At 41.7% G+C, this 23,304-nt stretch overlaps 1 protein-coding gene and 1 non-coding gene across 2 annotated transcripts in view; both read right to left on the bottom strand.

Moving 5' to 3' along the window:
• NPSR1 (neuropeptide S receptor 1) overlaps positions 1 to 23,304 on the bottom strand; it is a 151,505-nt gene that overhangs the window by 3,574 nt on the left and 124,627 nt on the right. The window contains exons 6-7 of the mRNA XM_086398065.1: positions 15,440 to 15,516; positions 1,392 to 1,478 (exon numbers count right to left, since the gene is read on the bottom strand). Of these exons, the coding sequence (XP_086254191.1) occupies positions 1,392 to 1,478; positions 15,440 to 15,516 (164 nt within the window). The remainder of the gene's footprint in view (positions 1 to 1,391; positions 1,479 to 15,439; positions 15,517 to 23,304) is intronic.
• LOC147374208 (U6 spliceosomal RNA) lies at positions 18,502 to 18,608 on the bottom strand. Its single transcript, XR_015163342.1, has one exon. It is a non-coding gene; the product is annotated as a U6 spliceosomal RNA (small nuclear RNA).

Genomic DNA, 23,304 nt, shown 5'->3' with positions numbered 1-23,304 from the left:
ATGTGGCGTGGAAGAGAAGTAGAATAATGACAGACAGATGACCCTTAGGTTTTTGGTGTGGATGAAAGATGAAGTCATTTACTAAACTTGGGAACACAGGAGGATGAGTAAACTTGCAGGAGATAAGAAAGCATGCTGAGGCTTCTGGTTTTTCATGTTGAGTATGCTAAGCTTATCATAAATAAAAATTTCAAGTAGAATTATAAAAAAATTTCAAGTAGAAATCATAGATATAATTTCTAAGCAAAGGACGTGTTCCAAAGAAGAACTGAGCAAATGTTTGGAAATCAACTCAAGACTGAGTATTGACATCTGGCATTTTGTTGGCTGTGGTTACCTTGATAAGTATGCCTGTACTAGAGTAATAGGAAAGAAAGCTAATAGAAATAGGCTCCAGAGAATGAGAGATGAAAAGGGAAGGAGGTCTGCTAGAAAGGAGAGTGTTAAAGAAGAGGGTCTGTTACTGGGGAGTTTATAGAGGGAGCTGTTACAGTGTGTGTATGTGCATATGATCCAGTCAAGGGGGATATCTGTGGGGGAGAGGAGATGATTGCAGGAAGAGAATTCTTGAGTTCGCAGGCGCAGGGAGGAATGGGATAGCTCAAGTGCATTTTGGATTAAGGAGCAGAGATAGTTTATCCATAGTAATAGGAGAAAAGGCAGAGATGCAGGTAGGTCCATGCATATCAAGACAGGTGAATGAGGAAGTTCTGTTCTGAGAAGAGTGTTTTCCTTGTGAAATAAGAATCAGGGCCATTAACTGAGGGGACGAAAGGGGGAGGAAGTTTTGAAGGTTTGGGAATGACAAAGAATATAACACCAATCTGACATATATTAGGTGCTCTAGAAATACCTTTTTTTCTTGGACGAGGTGACTTTATGGGTCTTAAGAGTAGAGAGACCAAAAAAAAAAAAACAAAAAGAAAGGGAAAATGACAGGAGCGAGCAGGGAAGATAAGGCATCCATTAGCGAAGAATTTATGGTGACCTTGAAATTAAATATCCAAAGAAATGGAATGCTGCTTCTGTCTTCCTTGGTTGTTGAACTTCAGCTCTGGGGAGTGTATGCCTTCAGAAAAGCAACTGGGTCAACTAGATGATGGTGAGCATCAGCTTCAGCTAGTAATGTCTTAATTAGGTTTTTCCTCCACATTATGCATCCCATGGCTGTGTTGGACAACAATATTCATAAAGATAGATATAGGAAACCAAATATTGGCCCGTGAGGGAGCTGCAGTGACACTGATAAGCTCCACACACATATTCCTTTCTAATTGGGAAAAGGCAGAAGTTCTCATAGACACATTTTTTCTTTGTGTCACCAGGTCCCAGGTACAAATTTGTTATTGGAATGTCCACAGTTTTACAACACGAGGAGGGATGTTGCTTACCAAGAATGATGACAATACTATACTTGATGGCCTTGATCTTTGCCTTTGAGATGAGCCCTCGGTTGTAACTGGTGCACAGCTTTCCATCTGCAGATGCAAAAAGTGAACCATAAAGTGAAGTCCTGCTTCTGCCAATAGGAACATTGTAGGTTAGACCCACAGTTGTCATGGGACCACCTAGATCCTCCTCACCTATGCCCAGGAGGAACCCCCCATCCTCCGCCCTGCCCTTTGAGATATTCAGAGTAAATGGGCTGGATGCTAGAAACTGCTCAGTTAGCAGCTTAATGTAAAATGCAAATGCATTGGGACATCCAGACTCTCAAGAGACTTGGCTGGATGCCCTGAATCAACTGAATCTGGAATGAGCCAGGTGACCACAGGGGGCGACGCTGAGACATTGGTCTTGTCCCCTCAGCAACCTAGGACAAAGCAGTTTTCCTAGAAATCTTACCCCAGATGAACTTACTCATGTAACTCAGAAATCCCACTCTCAACAAAAGCTCAAGCCAGAGATATAATAAAACCTGTTCCAAATAAGAGCCTTGTTATAACTTTAATCTTATGTGGGTTGTTTGATACTAAACATGTAAGGATTAAATTTAGGAATCCACTAGAATGTAAGCTTGATGGAGACAGAGACTTTGTTTTCCTCACTCCTGTATCCTCTAAACTAGTGAATGATTAATTAATATTTATTGAATGAATTAATATAAACTCGTCTCTAGTCAAGGAGTGGTGGTAAAACAAATGACTGATTAGGACGGGCAGAATTCAGTGCAGTAGTTCTTAGTAGAAGGAGTCGTTAAATGGCACATTTGGGAATGGAGGCACTTGACGCAGGGTACCTTGAAGCTGTGAGAGAGTTTTTTACTATCATGGCTTCTACCAGCCCTCTTGGTACCTTTGTGAAAGTTGGGAAAAGATGCCCTCCCTCTGGACATAAGCAGACCCTCAGTGAGGGACAGGCATGGACAGAAGGCCAGCCCCACACACCCTCAGGTGAGTGCCACTGATTAAGGCTCGAGGGACACAAGCCTAGTGGTGGCCGAGATCAGAGGCCCACCCAGGCACACCTAAGTCATACGAGATAGGACTACCCTAGAGCCCGGCTACCATGCTCACTGGTCCTCACTACACCTTCAGCTGTCACGTTTGAAATGTATTTAAATCCTCATGGAAACTGGTGTGAAATTTACCTTTGCACTATTTATTCTACCCTGTCTGCAATCCAATCCAGCCCAACCCACCAAGCGATAAGGACTGAACAAAACAGGCTAAAATAGAGTTCCTCTTCTCTGGGAACTTTCAATCCAGCAGGAAAGATCACTCAGCATGAGGCTGGGTGAGATGAGAGAGACTAAAACCAAAAACCAAGTATGAACGAAGAAAGAAGCCATTCCCCCACTGTAATGCAGAGGTGGCAACAAGGCAGAGGTGGAAATCCCCAAGGCCAAGCTGGGGGTGGGTGCGTAGGATTGGGAAAGATGCCTGAAGCAGAGGGGAAGTCTTCAGCCAAGACGGGGAAATGAGAACATGTAGGAAGTGTTAGAATCTTGGTGAGTCATCTCGCTTGGCTGGAGCCTGAAAGGACGCTGGTTTGAGGGTGGGGAGAAGGACTGAGGCCAAAGTAGGAAGACCTTGAATGTCTCCCTGAGGAGTTTGGGCTGAGTTTCTGAGGCAGCTGCAAGTCATCGAAGCTTCTGTCTGTTTTCACAGTTTGAACGCTTACTCATTGGAGAAGACAAGCTGTTAGCAGGAATAATAGGAATAAGGGGTTTTTCTGTGCAGTGAACTGAAATGCTATATTTAATTATATAACTGATTTTTATTTCTTGATGTCTACCCTGGGAGGCCACTCTTAGGCACTATTAGGGCCTTCAGATTGTTCCGTGCATTTCACAGAAGCACAAAATTTCAGTGGTATAAGGGAGAAAATACTTCAGGAGTGTTTATAGCAGTGGTTTTTAGGTGGGGAAATATTACCCCTGGGGTTATGATTGGACACATTTTTGATTGTCACAATGGTTGGGGTGGGTGTTCCAGGCATCTAGTGGGCAGAGACCAGGTATGCTGCTAAGTATCCTTCAATGCACAGGACAGTCCCCCACAAAAGAAGAATTATCTAGTTCAAAATACTGACAGTGCCAAGGTTGAAGCCCTGATTTCCAAAGTAGTATCTTGGGAAGGATACAGACTTCAAGATCAAACCTGAGTACACACTCCAGCTGCACAGCTTACTAGTGGTGTCATGCAAATTGCCTACTGTTCCCAGCGTCAGTTTCCCACTTTCAAAAATGAAGCATAAAACACCTAATTCACAGAGTTGTCTTGAAGATTAAAATAAAATAATGTATTCAAGGTGCCAAGCCCCATAGCGAGAATGTCAATTTCCTTATTAGTTGGGATGAATGAGATTTTAACAGTATTTCAGGAGGAATGAGCTGCCTTTATGGAAGTGAACAGAAAATATTACTACATTTGTTGTTGTTGTTTAGTCACTCTGTTATATCCAACTCTTCTGTGACCCCATGGATTGTAGCCCACCAGTCTCCTCTGTCCATGGGATTCTCCAGGCAAGAATACTGGAGAGGGTTGCCAACTTCTTCTCCGGGGGATTTTCCCAAGCCTCCTGCTTGATAGGCGGATTCTTTACCTCTGAATCACCTGGGAATACTCATTACTATATTTAGATAGGCTACTGTTGAATATTATCTGTATATAGAATTTATATACATCAGATAATTATCAGGATGGGATTATAGCCATGGGGGCAAGTAAAAAGACAGCAGATCAAATCATATCTTTTCAAAGTATCTCCATTTGCTGGTGTAACAGCTGGCTCCTAAACAGCATGGCTCTGAAAACTTAGTTTTTCAGAAAACTTTTTGAGAATGACATTTGTGCTCTGAAATCTGTTTAAAATGGAAACTTGCAGTACTTTCCACAGGGCAACTGGGTGACAATATAATCAACTCCTACCATTCCATCTCCCAATGAGATCAGTGAAAAGCGTCTTTAATCTGACCACTCTAGGAAATGCAAAACCTTTTGAAGATGGCTCTTCAAAGTGAGATGAGCTGCAAAATCCCAGTAATTCTCCTTTATTGGGAGATAAAAGGATTATTTCCCCTCAGGCCTTGGGGCTGAGCAGGAGTGAAAAGCAGTTAAATTCAGCTGTCACTGTGCATTAATAGGGGGTAGCCTAGAGGCAGTGGGTGGATTAGATTTTGGACTGGAAGCAGGATGCTGCCTTGGGCTGTCTTAGTTCAAGGATGAATCCGAAGTGGCCTGTCGCTGTTCCTTTCCTTTCCCATGCTTCATGCCACTTGCAGAGCCCCTGGGAACCCCCCTCCCCCTTTTTTTTTGTAGGCTGAGCCTCTGAAGGGGGAACACTGATGTCCTGAGATTTTATTTTTTATTTTATTTTTCTGAGATTTTAAATGAAGCAGAATTTATTCCTGTCTGGCTGGGGCTGAGGGTAGGCATAAGTAGACCTGCAAAAGTCCAGGTGATTTGTTTGTTAATAAGGAAGTCTACCTGATAATATTTTAAAGTCATTATTTTTTCATATGTTGGTAACTTCATGTATTTCAGATTAATTTAAAAATTGAACATTTTAACAATTATGTCTGATTTCCAAAAATTTTGAACTTATAATTTATTTTTAATTTCTGATCATTGATGACCTCCTTATGAACATAAACTTAATGTGAACTATTTTTAGCACATTATGTCTCATCTACTTAGCTCAGAACTTTGGCCACCTCCACTTCCTTTCCTTGTGTGTGTTTTCTTTTTTTAAAACAGAAGGTCATAGATACAAGGAAGTATGACCTAACTCACCTAACTCACAGCCTTGTCTATTCCTCAGCTCCTCAGTTCAGGTGGAACCAGGAACCCTGGCAGACCCAAAATAATTGTGGCAGACAGGTTAGCTATCCACCAAATTCTTTCCTTTGCCCCCAAGGCCTACAGAGAGATGACATTTCCCAGCCTCCTTTTCAGCAGGGGTTGTTCATTTCAGTTCACTCACTCAGTCGTGTCTGACTCTTTGTAACCGCATGGACTGCATGTTCATCAAACTCATGTCCATCAAGTCTGTGATGCCATCCAACCATCTCATCCTCTGTGGTCCCCTTCTCCTCCTGCCTTCAGTCTTTCCCAGCATCAGGGTCTTTTCTAATGAGTCAGCTCTTCGCATCAGGTGGCCCAAGTATTGGAGCTTCAGCTCAGCATCAGACTTTCCAATGAATCTTCAGGACTGATTTCCTTTAGGATTAACTGGTTTGATCTCCTTGCAGTCCAAGGGACTCTCAAGAGTCTTCTCCAACACCACAGTTCAAAAGCATCAATTCCTTGGTGCTTAGTTTTATTTATGATCCAACTCTCACATCCATACATGACCACTGGAAAAACTATGGTTTTGACTAGATGGACCTTTGTCGGCAAAGTAATGTCTCTGCTTTTTAATAGGCTGTCTAGGTTGGTCATAGCTTTTCTTCCAAGGAGCAAGCGTCTTTTAATATCATGGCTGCAGTCGCCATCCACAGTGATTTTGGAGCCCAAGAAAATAAAATCTATTACTGTTTCCATTGTTTCCCCATCTATTTGCCATGAAGTGATGGGACCAGATGCCATGATCTTAGTTTTCCTTTCAGCTGGGGGTAGTCACATGATTAAGTTCTGCCTATAAGGAACATGGAGAGAACTCAGGCCTGGCTCCGATAAACTCCCTGAGTAATCCTTCACGCTGTCTTCCCTCATCCCCAATCTGCTGGATGCTGATGCTAAGCCATACCTTAGTAGCCATTTGTTAGAGAGTAGCAGTATTGTCATTTTGAGTTTCTGAATGACTGTGTGTCTTTCCCGTTGACCTTTACTGTCAATTCGACTTTAACTGACTTTAACTGAAGAAGAAACAAATTTCTCTTTTGTTAAGGTTACTATATTTGAGGCTTTCTCTAATATAGCTGCTAGTGCTTCCTTAACTAAAGCAGAGATTGAAGCTTCACATGCAGTGCTGTCATAATGCAAACCTACAGCATGCAGCATTGGCCTCTAGGCAGGGAGCAGGTAGTGAGGAGACCGATAGGGAAAGCTGGGACGGTAGAGATGCACTGGCTAGAAGTGTTATAAAGGGAAGGCAGGTTGTGTGCTTACTGAGACTGGACCCCCAGGGAGAGTACAAAGGTGGTATAGAGTTAGGATTCTCCAGAGAAAGAGACCATGTATGTCTCTATCGGTAGCTATATCCATGTATATGTGGAAATTTATTATAGAAATTGACTCATGCAGTTATGAAGGCTAAATTCCATAATCTGCTGTCTGCAGAACCAAGACGTCTGATGGTCTAATTCAGCCCAAATCCAAAAACATGAAAACCAGGAGAGACGATGATGTACATCTAAGTCAAAACGCTGGAGAATCAGGCACCCAATAGTGTAAATCTTTGTCCTAGTCTTAGGTCCCAGGAAGAGAGTAGGACAAGATGGATGTCCCAGTTCGAGCAAATTTGCCCTTCCTTTGCTTTTAGTTCTATTCTGGCCCTCAGTGGGTTGGATGATTCTCACTGTCATTGGTGAGGCCTGCCTTCTTTACTTAGTGTGCAGATTCACATGCTTCCAGGAATGCCCTCTAGACACACTTAGAAATAATGTTTTACCAGCTATCTTGCTAGCACAACCAAGTTGACACAGAAAATTAACTATCTCAGTTGGTAAACAGAATGTTAATAGTGTGTGTTGATTGCCACCGGCTGTGTTTAGCAAAGTATTAGGAAAAAAGAGATGAACTCAGACAAGAGTTGGTTGGAGTATGAACAAAAATGAAGGAAGTTAGGGAAAGTCCTAAAATTTGGAAACTTTAAAAAAAATTTTATTTATTTTTTCGCTATGCTGGGTCTTCACTGCTGGACTTGGGCTTTTTCTAGTGGCGGGGAGTAGAGGATACTCTGTGGTTGTGGTGCCTGGGCTTCGCATTGCAGTCGCTTCTCTTATAGCAGAGCATGGTCTCTAGGGCACTGGGCTTCAGTAGTTGCAGCACGTGGGCTCAATAGTTGTGACCTCTGCACTTTAGAGCACGGGCTCAATAGTTGTGGCACACAGGGTTAGCTGCCACATGGCATGTAGGATCTTCCTGGACCAGAGATCAAACCCATTTCATGGATTCTTTACCACAGGAAGCCCCTTAAAATTTGGAATCTGATTGTTTCTTGTCTTCATAGCACCAAGTGCATACTTTGTATGGCCCAATGCAAATTGAAAATGCAAACGGACTGCTAAAGCAAACGTGTATACCTTTTGACTGTGCACATCTTATGCCAATGAAGCCAGTATCCAAATTCAGTTGTAAGAGAAGTTTACACCAGCAATGACCCATTCAGGATCATTCCTGAGAGGAAAGGCAGACTGAGGATGTGGCCTCCCACCTACTGTTTCAGATGACCTCAAGCTAGCTTCTATTCTAGGGGACTGAATGAGGAAGCAAAGAAACTAGTCAGACCTGAGAATTATTTTCAGAAAGATTGTGTGAATATGGTTGCTGGTGAAGCTGACTGGAAGCAAATAAGTCAGAAGTCTACTAAGATTTTTAGGAATGATATTGCTAGATAAACCATGAGGTTTATATCTTTGTTAATACTTAGAAATACCAGATTTTAAAACTTTACCAGTCCTGTGACTGACAAATTATACCTAGTTGAAGTTTAAATGTATACTTTCCTCATGTATCAGTGAGGTTGAGAACCTTGTTTTTGGCTATTTCTCTTTTCCCTCTTACGAAATGTATTTGTGTCTTCCTCATTTTTCTTCTATTTATCATTTTAAAAAATATTTTTATTGAATCTTAAGAATTCTTCATACATTCTAGATACTAATCTTTTCCTAGATAATGTATTGCAAATAGCTTCTCCTACTTTTTGGCTTGACTTTTAAATATAAATAGAGTCAAATTTATTTATCACTTTTTTGGTTTAATGCATCTTGTCTCTTGTTTAAGAAATCCTTTCTTATTCCAGTGTCATAAAGATAACATCCTTCATTGTCTTTAAAGAAATTTTAAAGTCTTACATTTCACATGTAAGTTTCAAATTTCCCTGGTATTTAATTATATTCTTTGCAGCCAAAGATGGAGAAGCTCTATACATTCAGCAAAAACAAGACCAGGAGCTGACTGTGGCTCAGACCATGAACTCCTTATTGCCAAATTCAGACTTAAATTGAAGAAAGTAGGGAAAACCACTAGACCATTCAGGTATGACCTAAATCAAATCCCTTATGATTATACAGTGGAAGTGAGAAATAGATTTAAGGGCCTAGATCTGATAAGTAGAGTGCCTGATGAACTATGGACTGAGGTTCGTGACACTGTACAGGAGACAGGGATCAAGACCATCCCCATGGAAAAGAAATGCAAAAAAGCAAAATGGCTGTCTGGGAAGTCCTTACAAATAGCTGTGAAAAGAAGAGAAGCAAAAAGCAAAGGAGAAAAGGAAAGATATAAGCATCTGAGTGCAGAGTTTCAAAGAATAGCAAGTAGAGATAAGAAAGCCTTCCTCAGCAATCAATGCAAAGAAATAGAGGAAAACAACAGAATGGGAAAGACTAGAGATCTCTTCAAGAAAATTAGAGATACCAAGGGAACATTTCATGCAAAGATGGGCTTGATAAAGGACAGAAATGGTATGGACCTAACAGAAGCAGAAGATATTAAGAAGAGGTGGCAAGAATACACAGAAGAACTGTACAAAAAAGATCTTCATGACCCAGATAATCATGATGGTGTGATCACTGACCTAGAGCCAGACATCCTAGAATGTGAAGTCAAGTGGGCCTTAGAAAGCATCACTACGAACAAAGCTAGTGGAGGTGATGGAATTACAGTTGAGCTATTCCAAATCCTGAAAGATGATGCTGTGAAAGTGCTGCCCTCAATATGCCAGCAAATTTGGAAAACTCAGCAGTGGCCACAGGACTGGAAAAGGTCAGTTTTCATTCCAATCCCAAAGAAAGGCAATGCCAAAGAATGCTCAAACTACCACACAATTGCACTCATCTCACACCCTAGTAAAGTAATGCTCAAAATTCTCCAAGCCAGGCTTCAGCAAATATGTGAACCGTGAACTTCCTGATGTTCAAGCTGGTTTTAGAAAGGGCAGAGGAACCAGAGATCAAATTGCCAACATCCGCTGGATCATCAAAAAAGCAAGAGAGTTCCAGAAAAACATCTATTTCTGCTTTATTGACTATGCCAAAGCCTTTGACTGTGTGGATCACAATAAACTGTGGAAAATTCTGAAACAGATGGGAATACCCGACCACCTGATCTGCCTCTTAAGAAATTTGTATGCAGGTCAGGAAGCAATAGTTAGAACTGGACATGGAACAACAGATTGGTTCCAAATAGGAAAAGGAGTACGTCAAGGCTGTATATTGTCACCCTGCTTATTTAACTTATATGCAGAGTACATCATGAGAAATGCTGGACTGGAAGAAACACAAGCTGGAATCAAGATTGCTGGGAGAAATATCAATAACCTCAGATATGCAGATGACACCACCCTTATGGCATAAAGTGAAGAGGAACTAAAGAGCCTCTTGATGAAAGTGAAAGTGGAGAGTGAAAAATGTGGCTTAAAGCTCAACATTCAGAAAATGAAGATCATGGCATCCGGTCCCATCACTTCATGGGAAATAGATGGGGAAACAGTGGAAACAGTGTCAGACTTTATTTTTGGGGGGCTCCAAAATCACTGCAGATGGTGTTAAAAGATGCTTACTCCTTGGAAGGAAAGTTATGACCAACCTAGATAGCATATTCAAAAGCAGAGACATTACTTTGCCAACACAGGTTCGTCTAATCAAGGCTATGGTTTTTCCTGTGGTCATGTATGGATTTGAGAGTTGGACTGTGAAGAAGGCTGAGCGCCGAAGAATTGATGCTTTTAAATTGTGGTGTTGGAGAAGACTCTTGAGAGTCCCTTGGACTGCAAGGAGATCCAACCAGTCCATTCTGAAGGAGATCAGCCCTGGATTTCTTTGGAGGGAATGATGCTAAAGCTGAAACTCCAGTACTTTGGCCACCTCCTGTGAAGAGTTGACTCATTGGAAAAGACTCTGATGCTGGGAGGGATTGGGGGCAGGAGGAGAAGGGGACGAGAGAGGATGAGATGGCTGGATGGCATCACTGACTCGATGGACGTGAGTCTGGGTGAACTCCGGGAGTTGGTGATGGACAGGGAGGCCTGGCGTGCTGCGATTCATGGGGTCACAAAGAGTCGGACACAACTGAGCGACTGAACTGAACTGAACTGAATTGATGAATTGAGGTGAAGATCCAATTAATTGATTACCCTATGATCTTCTGTCGTGTATCAAGTGCTTATATTATATGTGTGGGTCTCTTTGGGAGCTTTTTTTTTTTTCCTATTGAATTGTGTCTATACCATACTCTATTAGTCACTCTAACTTTATGATAAATCAGTGTTTATACATTAAACCTTTACTACCTTGGGCTTCCCTTGTAGCTCAGTCAGTAAAGAATCTGCCTGCAGTGCAGGAGACCTGGGTTTGATCCTTGGGTTGGGAAGATCCCCTGGAGAAGGAAATGGCAACCCCACTGCAGTGTCCTTGCCTGGAAAATCTAATGGACAGAGGAGCTTGGTGGGCTGCAGTCCATGGGGTCGCAAAGAGTCAGGCACGACTGAGCTACTAACACTTTTACTACCTTGTTGTAATTCTCCAGAACTGTCTTCCTGGCTTTTCTTGACTCTTGAAATTTCCATGTATGTTTTTAAATTGGCTTATCAAGCTTAAGAAAACATCCCATTTGAATTTTGATTTTAACTATATCAATCTGTGAATCATTTGAGGAGAATAGACATCTTTATAGAACTGAATCTTGCTATCCACAAACATGCTATATATATATATATATATATAAGTTTCATTTATTATATATATATATATATATTTTTTTTTCCACATGGAAAAGGAAATGGCAACCCACTCCATTATTCTTGCTTGGGAAATCCCATGGACAGAGGAGTCTGGCAGGCTCCAGTATATACATAGGAGTTGCAAGAGTCAGACCTGACTTAGTGGCTAAACAACTTTTTTTTTTTTTGCCTTTTGTTGAAGGTAGTTGTTTGCAGAAAAGCCATTTCACTCTCACGTACTGATAAAGAAAAGTACTTAAAGCGCTTATTTTAAGTTTATTTAGCTGGAAGTGATCAGGACTTTAACCCAATTGCTCCTAATCAGAAACTTTTTTCTTCAGCTTGTTCTGCCCCATTTAACTGGAAACATGTACTTTGGCTATAGCATGGGTCACATCATATCTTCCAAGTCATATTGGCCAGATGCAGTTATATCCAGATATGTTACACTTTGTCCATTTCATGGGTGCACCTCTTCCATCTCCTGCCCACAGGCAGTAAATGTTCTGTTTTATAAGAGTAAACATCCCTGGGCATCCAAAGCAAGCTCATTTATAAAGGATAACCTACAGGATTGGAAACCTCATATTCTCTACCTCTCGCCTGCCAAGCACTTGTTTTGGGGAAAGTCTGTAGATCATTTATTAAATAGTTATTTCTTTTCCTTTCTGTCAGACTTGAGGGAGAGAAAATAGACATACTTGCCAGGAAGAAGAATGATTCTGAAACTTGAATTGTGCAGCCTTGTTTACAAAGTTAGCTTCTGTTCACACTAATCATTGCTTATTTCCCCTTGTTGATGGGCAGTAATCCTGGAATACTAAAACCAGTGGAAACCTTTTTCCTAGCCAACTCTGGAGTTACTTGGCTCTAATGAGATTGACAATCGAGCTGCTTATGAATAAGATACCGAAAGTACACAGGATTTTTGGAACTACTCTCTGCTCCTCATTCCAGAAAAGGGTCAGTGATGCTGATACAAAGATATAGACAAATAAAAAATTGATATGATGGACATATAAACTTGTACTAGAGAATAAAAACTGATTGTAGCCATTTCCACCTTTGGAGAGGAGAGGCATACTGTATATCAGTGGAAAATGGATCTCTTGGCAGCTTTATAAAATCTCAGGGACTGGAGGATGGGGGAATCTAAGAGTGCAGGAACTAGAAAATTGAGTAGCAGGGAGATCTGGGGGACTCTGGAGAGAGACAGGGTAATCACAGATGTGAAAGGCCTGCTGAGATAAAAGTGGGAGATCCCGCAAGTGGTGGGTAGCTGACAGAATGTGGAAACTCTTCATCACTTCAAGCCTAAGGAAACGAGATGGATTCCATGATTCATTGGATCAAGAGCAGAGGGAACAGACGAGCTGTTGGAGGTGAGACCGTGGGGTGAGAGCTCAGAGGGACAGGGAAAGAGGACACACCAGTCTCCTGGAACTGGCAGAAATCACAGACAAGGGTTTAAACCAATCTGATTTAAATCTGAAAGTACAGGAAGACCTCAGCCTACTTAAGCAAAATTAGGTCACCTTTTAGATTTTTAAATACATCAAAACACTTCGGGAGATGATTCTGGAAGAGTGCTCTGAAGGCAGAGCTCAGCAGAGAGGCTGGCGGGTGACAGCCATGCCAACAATCCTGAGTTTGAGTTTTATAATTAAAAAAAAATTTTTAAATTGAGCTTTTTTCAGTCATTCACCACCTTCCTTTCTGTAATGTTCTTTCTTCTGAGAGGCAGCCTGATGTGGAAGAGAAAACATAGGCTGATATATCATGAGCTACCTATGAAAACAAGCAAATTGCTTAACCTTTGAGCCTGTCTTCCATTTGTAAGAGACGGATGATGATACCACCTTACAGAGCTGTGTAAGGATTCAGGGAGGTAAAGTATGGAAAGGACCCAGAAGTGGCTGACTGAGCACAGCTGCAGAAGGCTTTGTGCCTTCTCATGTGCCTCTCAAGAACAATAACCACCTTAATATTCCTTTTCAGTCAACTCAGCCGAGGAGAGGAAAAGACAAGTCAGAATTACAAGTCCTAACTCCTTCATCCCGGGACCGTGCCTGCGGAATGAGGAGAGGGGTCAGGAGCCGCGTTAGGCATTACTGACAACTGACGGTAGATGCACTGTCTGTCTTGTCAGTCTGTGTTGACAGACTAAGCAAACAAATGGACAGTAGCCAGATCATATTTAAGATGGAACTTTGACCCACACTCTGCAGCAACCAACCCAGGAAACCAACCCATTATCTACAGTAACCAGTCAAGGAAACCAACCTACTCTATGCAAGTCAGACTCGTAGAAAGTCAGACCACTGTTTCTAACTCAGAGTCCATAAACTGAATAATACCTCCTGGAACAGTCTACCACAAATACCCAAGACTTGACTACTGACTGATAGCTCTTCAATTTTTGCCCCTATTGTCAACTTAAAATCAACCAGAGAAAGCCAAATATGCATGCCTAACCCATCACACAGGATGCTGTGCTTTTGATCAGCACACTTACAGCTTCCCCATGACAACAGCCCCCAATCATGGCACATCTGAGGCTTTACCACTCCTCTGACTGCTTTTGTGTTTCTGTCAAAAGACAAGTGATGGTGGCTGATTCCCTTGCTATAGCAAGCTTTGACTAAATAGCCTTTGTCTATTCTCATTTGGTTGGTGTGTGTTTATTTCCACTGTCTCTCTCTCTTCTCACTTTTTCCCCTGACTCTTCCCCTGTTATGCCTTGTGTATTTGTGTCATCACAAAATTCATAAGTTGAAGACTTAACCCCCCAATGTGATGGTATTAATTTTTGCAGGTGGGGCCTTTGGGAAATAGAGTTAGATGAGAACAGGAATCTTATGATGGAATTAGTGCCCTTATAAGAAGAGACAGTAGAAAGATTTCTGTCTCTCCTCTCTGCTTTGTGAGTAGATAGCAAGAAGCCAGCAAGCCCATCTGCAATCCAAGAAGAGAGCTCTTACCAGGAACAGAATTGACTGGTACCTCGATCTTGGGTTTCCAGTCTCTAGAACTGTGATAAAATAAATTTATTGTTTAAGCCACTTGCTGTGGTATATTGTTATGGCAGCTTGAGCACACTAAAATACCCTCCTTTTCCCTGTGTTTCCCCTCCAACCTAGAGCTCTGGGCTTTCCAAAACCCTCTGGTCCTACCTCACTTGAGCTGTCAAACTAGGATCATGAACTCTGTTAAGTGACAACTCAATCAAAAACCTACCCAGACAATGCAATGATATATCTATATAGATATGTATAATTTAAAATTAATATGATTTCCATTTGTAAAAGATGGATGATAATTTTTGCAAAATGAATATATATGTGTGGTCTTGGTCCATGGAAACTCCATGGTCTCCTTTTTCAGAACTAGCCATTTTATAGTAACTAGACACCCAGGAGACGTTCTCTTCTCTCTCGGGCATGTTTGTGTGCTGTGTTCTCTTCAGGTTGTTGTCAGAGGCCCAGCGGTGTCTGCCTGGGAAGCAGATGGGCCTCCAAGTCTCAGCACCTATTGTGCAGGTGGTGCTCAGCAGTAAGGTTGCTGAAATGGGATTTGGGGAAGGGCTGTAGCAGGCAGTCTTGGGCTTGTTCTGCTGTGTGGGGTATGCTCAAACCATGGGGAGGGCATGTATTCTGCCTTGACTGTCCTAGGGCCCAGGACTGTTTTGTGGTTAGATGACAGTTTTTCTGTAAATTTAAGCCAAGCAGAAATGTCTGTCCTCATGTTTTGCTGAATGTGTGGCCTCCTCCCTACACGGTCCTCTCTTTTCATACCAGAGTCCTCTTGGGTGCCTCTCTGCAAACCCACCAGGATAGGGTTACCCTCAGACCCTGGCTTAGAGCTGTTTCAAGGGGCTCTGCTGGCACAGCTTAGCCAGACCCAAAGTCCTCCTTCCTCAGATTTTGGGAGAGCCATGTGGAGAAGGCAAAGCCTTCCTGAAACAGCTTTTGGGGGGTCTGATGTGCCAGCTGGTCTCTGATATAACAACAGGCTTGTTATAACTGTAAAACCCCAGCTCATGTTTGCTAGAGAAAAACCTCTGCAGAAGCAAGATTAGCTAAAGATTTGGTAATGCAGATAAAAGACTTACCTGAGCAGTTGGAAATCACTGTCTCATAGGCTTTGCTTTTGACCCAAATAGTTCTGATCACAATGGCATAGATGACACTGCGGAAAGGACCAAAGACAGTATTAAAGTGGCTGGTGGGTCCTCGCTCTGAGGACACTCCAGTCCCCCAGGTGTGAGATGTGGAGGCAAGGGTCTTTCAACCATGGTCTGCCCCCCTATCCTTCCTGATTACAGAGTCACAATAGATGGCAGCTGCTGCTTTTTTTTAAGTCAGGAGCCTTGGACTGGGTGAAATCAAGTGATTTCTCCAAGATAATTCAGATGGTCAGAGGTACAGCTGAGACTGGAATCCAAACACAGGGTCTGGGGTCAGAAAAATTTAGATTTGTAACTAGCTCTATTATTTGCTGGTTGTATGACCTTGACAGGCTTTCCTTGACTCCATAATTCCTGCCTCAGGTGTTCACATCACTGTCAGATGTGAACATGTCAGATATGGCCAGACCTGTGACTTGCTTATCAGTGCTTTGGGGTGAAAGTGATGGGATGTCTATGATTACATAAGTGTGCAGGATCTGTCTTGCTAGTGTCTCTAGTGCATTGCTAGCTTTGAAGAAGCAAGCTTTTGTGAGTCCTTTAGCCCCAAGAAATCAATTCTGCCAGAAGTCCAGGGAAACTTGGAGGAAAATCCTTCCTTACTTGAGCCTCTGATAACACCTCAGCCCTGGCAGACACCTAAGCAGAGGACCCAGTTAAACCATGTCCAGACTCTGACCCACAGAAGCTGTGAGATAGTAAGTTAAAGCAACCCGAACCCATTAAGAGATAACTTATCATGAACCTGGTGACTTAAAATAATAATATGTTACCCAGAAATAGATAACTAATACACTGAGTGAAACAGGAAGAATTGTGTCCCTCCTCCCCAAATTTATATGTTGAAATCCTACTGTCCAATATGGTGTTATAAGGATATGGGACTTTGGGGAGGTGCTTAGGTCATATGGAGGGTTGCATCTTCATGAGTGGCATTAATGCCCTTGTAAGAGGATATTCCCACAGAATTCTCGTGACATTTTTGTCGTGTGAGGCTACAAGGAGAAGTCTGCAACCTGGAAGAGAGCCCTCACCCAACCGTGCTCCTGCTCGTGCTCGTTGCTAATTCATGTCCTACTCCTTTGCGACCCCATGGACCGTAGCCCGCCAAGTTCCTCAGTATTCTTTCCCAGGCAAGAATACTGGAGTGGATTGTCATTTCCTCCTCCAGGGGATCTTCCCAACTTAGGGGTCAAACCCACATCTCCTGCATTGCAGGCAGATTCTTTACCACTGAGCCACCAGGGAGGCCCCACCCAACTGAACTGGCAACCTGATTTCAGACTTCTAGGCCCCAGTACTGTGAGAAATATATTTCTGTTGTTTGCAAGTCACCTGCTCTGTGTTGTGGTGCTCTATCATAGCAGCCAGAACCCGCTAAAAGACTGGGTCTTAGTTTAGACCATCAAATCAAGTTAATAATGCAAACTTAAGAGTTTTTTAGGGATCAAATGTGACAACCTTTAAAGTGCTATACACAGTGTTTTAAAATTATCAGAGGCTCAATGAATGTCATTTTCTTTCCCTTCCTTCTTAATTTTTCGCATGATATCACACCTAATATGACATGGTGTAATCTGCACCCAGGGGCTTCCCTGGTGACCCAGTGGTAAAGAATCTGCCTGCAATAAAGGAGACGTAGGTTTGATCCCTGGGTTAAGAAGATCCCCTGGAGGAGGAAATGGCAACCCACTCTGGTATTCTTGCCGGGGAAATCCCATGGACAGAGGAGCCTGGTGGGCTACAGTCCATGGGTTTGCAAAGAGTCAGACACGACTGAGCAATTAAACAACAACACTAGCAGCAAAATCTGCACCTAACAGGAAAAAAGGACTAATGACTCAAAAGCATTGGCAAAGTTTGTATCCTTTATCCCCTTTGATAAATATAAACATACCCTTCTTTAATTAGTTATTTGACATTTCTAATATACTAAGAACCTTGACTAAAAACTTTGAGACAAAGCACTGCTTCATTTTAAAACTGCACTAACATCCCTCTTGAGAATCACTTGGGTAAAAAAAAAAATCAGAGTTCTAGTTCACAGTATCTGACAAAGCACTAATTGCTTTTAATGGTCTCTGTAATATAACTCAATTAATGACTGTGGTAAAACCCTCCTTATTGCTTTTCCCTGCTCAGAAAACCTCCTCTGAGTCTGCCAGGAAAGCTCAGGGTCTTTGAGGAGCATCCTCGACCCTCCTATACCTGCCCAGGGACTTTTCTGGAAATTGTTTGTCTACATGAAAGAAAAAATGAGAAAGCAAATTGCTAGTGAGTCTATTCTTTTCCCTAAGTTGAATATTTGTGAGATCAGGAAAACTTTTTCCCAGATAAATGAAATACAAGGAAAGGTTACAATATCATCAAGTATAATTGAGTACCACAGTTGCAACCCCACTGCTTAATTGAATGATACTTCAAGTATTTGTTATTATCAACCGTATACACAGTGGAAAATTAAGAAAGGTTTTATGTATTAGGGGTTTGGGCCTTAGTCACCCCCACCTTGTCCCGCTAGGATCAGTCAAGCAAGTAGAAAGCCAGGAGCAGCTTTACTGTTCGCCAGGAAAACTAATAAGTAGGATGCCCCTTTATTTCCCAAATGCGGCCACTTCTCAGGATGTAACAGTCATACATCAGAGAGAACTGTGAATACATCTATTTCCTTCTTGCTGATTCTTTTCATCTAATTAATCAGCAAATTCTGTGAATTGTCCCTTCAAAATGTCTCCATCATCTGTGCCTTCCTCTCCACTTCTGCTCTTCAGCATCACTTCAGACCCTTACAGTATCTTCTTGTTTAATATCTAGAACCTTCTTTATTGTGATGAAATAAATATAACATAAAATTTACCATTTTATCCATTTTTAAGTGTACAGTTTGGAGGCATTAAGTACACTGACATTGCTGTGCACCTCTCACTATCACCCATCTCCAAAACTTTCTCATCTTTCCCAGCTGAAACTTTGTATCCATTAAGCACAGAAATATGCATGAACGCACAAATTAATGTGTCATCCTTATGCAGGGGCCATGAAAATTTTCTTTGTATCCTTCTAATTTTAATATATGTGCTGCCAGAACAAACACTCCTTATCATCTCTTGTCTGATTTATTGCCATAGTCTATAAACATCTCCACTTTGCTACCATCTGGAATGTCTATACGACTTGCCATCAGAACTGGAGCTTTGGGACAGAGAATCATTCCTTGGCTTAAAAACCCTCCAGTGCCTCCACTTTCCTACACAATGCTATCTAGTCTCTTGAGCAGGGCATCCAAAGCCTCCTACAATCTATCTCTGCCTTCTTCACCTCTATCGTCACCATCCTGCCTCCCTCTACTCCAGTATCTCTCAATACACCTTCTTCCAGGTCAGTAACAGGAGGAGCCAACTAAACTAACCCCAATCCCATGCTTAATATGTAGTTGGCTTTGGGTGAACATAAGGTCCGATGTCTTCCATTTCTCTGTGTCTCCTTTGCTTCCTAAAAATACATTTTTTTAGCCCATTCTCCATGTATCATGTTGATATGAAACCTTTCTCTTCCTCGGTGACAGTTGGCTACCTCTTCCTTGGGGCCTCTGGGCTGGTATAACACTTGGTATGTTGAGTCTTGTCCATGCCATGCATGGGTGCTCAGTCACTCTCGTCCAACTTTTTGTGACCCCCATGGACTGTATCCCACCAGGTTCCTCTGTCCATAGGGCTTTACAGGCAAGAATACTGGAGTAGGTTGCCATTTCCTGCTACAGTGGATCTTCCTGACCCAGAGATTGAACCCATGTCTCCTATATCCTCTATATTTGGTAGGTGTTTCTTTACCACTGAGCCACGTGGGAAGTCCCTTGTCTATGGCAGTCATATCTTAAAGATCAAGCAGATCCAGAAATGGCCCATTCTCAGAAACAGCTGAGGAACAGCATCTCCATCCTTTCTTCCATGCCTTTTATTTATCTCCATTCTCTCAGCAGGCATAGCTTTATTTCAAGCTTCTTAGAAACCTGAAAACCTAAGGGGCACCAAGATTGAGTAAAGTATCCCTTTCCTGGCTGGTTTATTTCTTGATTTTATGGAAGGCCATCCAAACACAGACCCATTTTCTTCCGTTGCCTTCTGGAGGCAGCTCCTGGCCATGGAAGAGTGTGAGAGTGCAAACCAGAGGAAGACTTTTCAAGTGGCATTAAGTACTGAAGAGGATGCCTGAGGCTACTTCCTGAGTCTTGCTTCTAGATTGTGTATGAGTGTCAGGAAATGGAATCAAAAGTTCCCTCTGTCCTCAAGATACAGGGAGAACATTCCACTCAGACCAAAAGTGCCCCTTTCATGACTCCTACTCAGCACAGGTCAGGGACTTGATGGATGCCCATCACAGTCTTAGAGCCACAGGTTCCATCTCTGTCTCCACCTTTGCCTCATTCTGGGGCCTGAGTATGAGGTTCAGTTGTGCTCTGTAGATCTAACTAGAAGCTAAGCATGAGTGGGAGTAGAAGCGGGAGTAGGGGGAGCTGATGCTTCACTTGGCATGCTTCACGTGGTCCTTTTCACTCTTCTCCTACTAGTGGCTTAAGGATACTCCCTGATCAAAAGTGTCTCTCTTTTCATTAATTAGTTTCACTAACACTAATGCCATGAAGATAAGATATAGGGGATGTAAGAGTATGTAATAGAGGCTTGGCTTGAAAGGCTTCAGGAAAGCCTTTTCAGAAGAGGTGTAGTTTCAACTAAGATCTGAAGAATAAAATGGTTTTTTTAAATGCAAAAAATAAGGTGGTCATTCAAGCAGAGGGACTAGCACTTGCAAAGTCTCTGAGACAGGAGGGATCAGGCCCATTTGAAGAACTTAGAGAAGGCCAGTGTGGTTGAAGCATGGTGAGTAAGGCAGCTTGTGTGGCCTAAGAAAAGGATGGAGAGTGAGGCATGGACCAGGTCACACATGGCCTTGAGTACAGAGTTTGAGGTCTTGGACTTTTTGTCTGAAACAATAGAAATCCACTGAATGGCCCTAAACAGGAAAGTGAAGCGATTGATCAACTTTTTCTCTTTTTTCAAAGATCAGATGTCCTTCAGTATGTTTAATTTGTTTCTGTACATATGTATATGCTGGTATGTGAACTGAACAGTCCTGGAAGGGTGTATAACAAGATCTTAACACAGATGCTTCTGAGGAGGGAAACAGGGGAAGAAAGATTTTTATTTTTCATTTCATTGCTTAAAATGGGGAAATCTTTCCAAAAGCTCTTCAAAAGACACTGCCTCACATTTCATTGCCTAGAAGTAGATCTGAAGCATTCACATGCTAAGGGGAGGGGTTGCCGTGAGCAGCTTAGAGTGGAATGGATATGGGGAACTCAAATATAAGCATCTACCATAACCTAGCAGGCTAGTAATGATGGCTTTTTCAAAAGACCTACCTCTTGCCATCTCTCAGACAATATACTTTGGCCTTGGACATCTCGTACCATGGACAGTGCTGGCTAGGACCTTGGGCCCTTATATCTACCATGATTTTGTGGTCCACAGACCTGTTCTGACCTCTGCATGGGGCTTTCCCCACAACATGACCCCCCTTTCCCCAAACAAAATAAATGGATTTTTTTCTGCATAATATAAATCAGTGCTCCATGACCAATGTGCATTTTTCCACTTATTGTTTTGCAGTTGCCAGCTATGGATCTTTTATGCCTCTACCTTCATCTCCTAGAGTAAAAATGATAGGAGAATGAGAAATCAATTAGGTAGCAAGAAGATAACCATAGCTAGAGTAAATCAATTACAGTAGGGCTAAAAACCTTTCCCAGCAACAGTCAGACAAGTCAAATAAATTTTGAAGCAACAGGAGTTCTGGTGACCCAGAAAAACAATGCATTGCCTTTATTGTCAGTCACTGTGGTTTCAGGTCCTGGGAGCCTGATTTAATTAGTGATGGAACAGCTAAATCTTTATCCACGCACAGCTCTCAGGAGAGTTTGCCACTGACAATATGACTCCTTCCTTCCTCTTTCCCTTCCTCTCTGCATTTCTTCCTCTCTCTCTCTTCTTTCCTTTCACATATGTTTATGGAGTATCTGCCATATGCCAGAAACTGATCTAGGCATTAAATAACCAGAAATTTCCATACTAGATGTGTGTGTGTGTGTGTGTGTGAGTGAGAGAGAGAGAGAGATGGAATGACATAATACTTCTGTCTAATTGACGAAGTTCAGCAGTCAGGTCTGCATTGTTTATTTAATCTAACATTTACAAAGTGTTCATTATGTGCTGAGTTTGGAGTCTAGAGATTGAGACAAGAGTCACATGCTCAAGAGATACAGTTGCAGAAGCAGGCAGTGACACTCCCATGAAGCCTTAATGGCAGCTTGGACAAGTTGAGGTCGGATGTGGCCTAGGATTGGCAGAGACAACTCCATCAGTCTTTGGAATAAGACAGAAAGAATGTGAATCATTTTGCCAGAAGTGAGGCAGAGTGAGTCTGGAGGAGTGCCCAGACATAAGGAATGATGTGCACAAAGGCCCAGGGATGAGAGGAGTGTGGGGTGTTCAGACGGCTTGTTCTGGCTGGAGTAGTGGGTGCAAGGAGAGTGTGTGAGCAGCTTCCCCAGGAATAGCCTTAGAATCTCAAAAAGGCATAGATCTTGTCTTGCTGCTGCTGCTGCTGCTAAGTCGCTTCAGTCATGTCCGACTCTGTGCGACCCCATAGACGGCAGCCCACCAGACTCTGCCGTCCCTGGGATTTTCCAGGCAAGAACACTGGAGCAGATATTAAATGTATATAAAGCTACAGTCATTAAAACAATGTAATATTAGTAGCAGAAAAACCACTAACTTAATTATTTGTGTGGTCTGTCCTTTTCTTAATTGTGTCAATCTCTACTAACTGGAAACAAAATGAAAGCATATTCAACCACACTGTGGAATATTATGCATGCATTCTATTTCATATTCCCAGAGATTTTTTGATGAGAAGGGGGTACCTTCAGAAGGTAGTACTTTTTCATCAGGACCATGTAATTTCCTCTTCTGCTTGGACATTTTTGATTGATTTCTTTTCTATTTAAAAAATTTTTACTTTTTAAAAACTTTGTTGAAGTGTAAAATGTAATGTGTAATAGTGTTATGTTGATTTCTGCTGTACAGAAAAGTAATTCAGTTATACATATATACTCTTTTTCATATTATTTTCCATTACAGTTTATTACAGGATATTGATTATAGTTCCCTGTGCTGTACAGTAGGACCTTGTTGTTTATCCATATGTGTAATAATTTGCATCTGCTAATCCGAAACTCTCCATTGATTTCTTTTGCTGTATAAACTTTTGAAGGATTCTCATTGTATTTTATTAAATTGTTTTTTAATAAAGTTTGTAAAAAATTTCATTCTCTGCCTCCCACTGTGTCCCTCACTCCCAAGTCTTTTTAAAAATGTTGCCAGTTTGATATGAGAAAAATGCTATTAAGTGTATTTTCATATGAGAAAAAGGAAACATATTGAAAATGAAGAAACAAATGAAAAACTGGGGAAATATTTACAACATATTAAAGAAGAAAAAAATTATTGTATAATGGTTTCTCTAAAGATAAAGAATAGAGAAAACCAAAAAAAGTGAAGAGATTAGAAAGCTCCTAAACACTAAGAACATTTATAATATAAATATGCATATGATAGAATTACCATTTCATACCATAGAGAAAAGGTAAATTATTCAGTAAGTAATGTTGGAGTGAATGACCCAGCATTAAAAAAACATAAATTTAACTTAGATTTTTAATTTATATTACATAA

Source organism: Bos grunniens, chromosome 4, assembly GCF_055505025.1.
Source record: "Bos grunniens cultivar Pamir isolate PY7600 chromosome 4, Bosgru_T2T1.0, whole genome shotgun sequence".
Taxonomy (NCBI): domain Eukaryota; kingdom Metazoa; phylum Chordata; class Mammalia; order Artiodactyla; family Bovidae; genus Bos; species Bos grunniens.
This window is presented reverse-complemented; position numbering and strand designations above follow the sequence as displayed.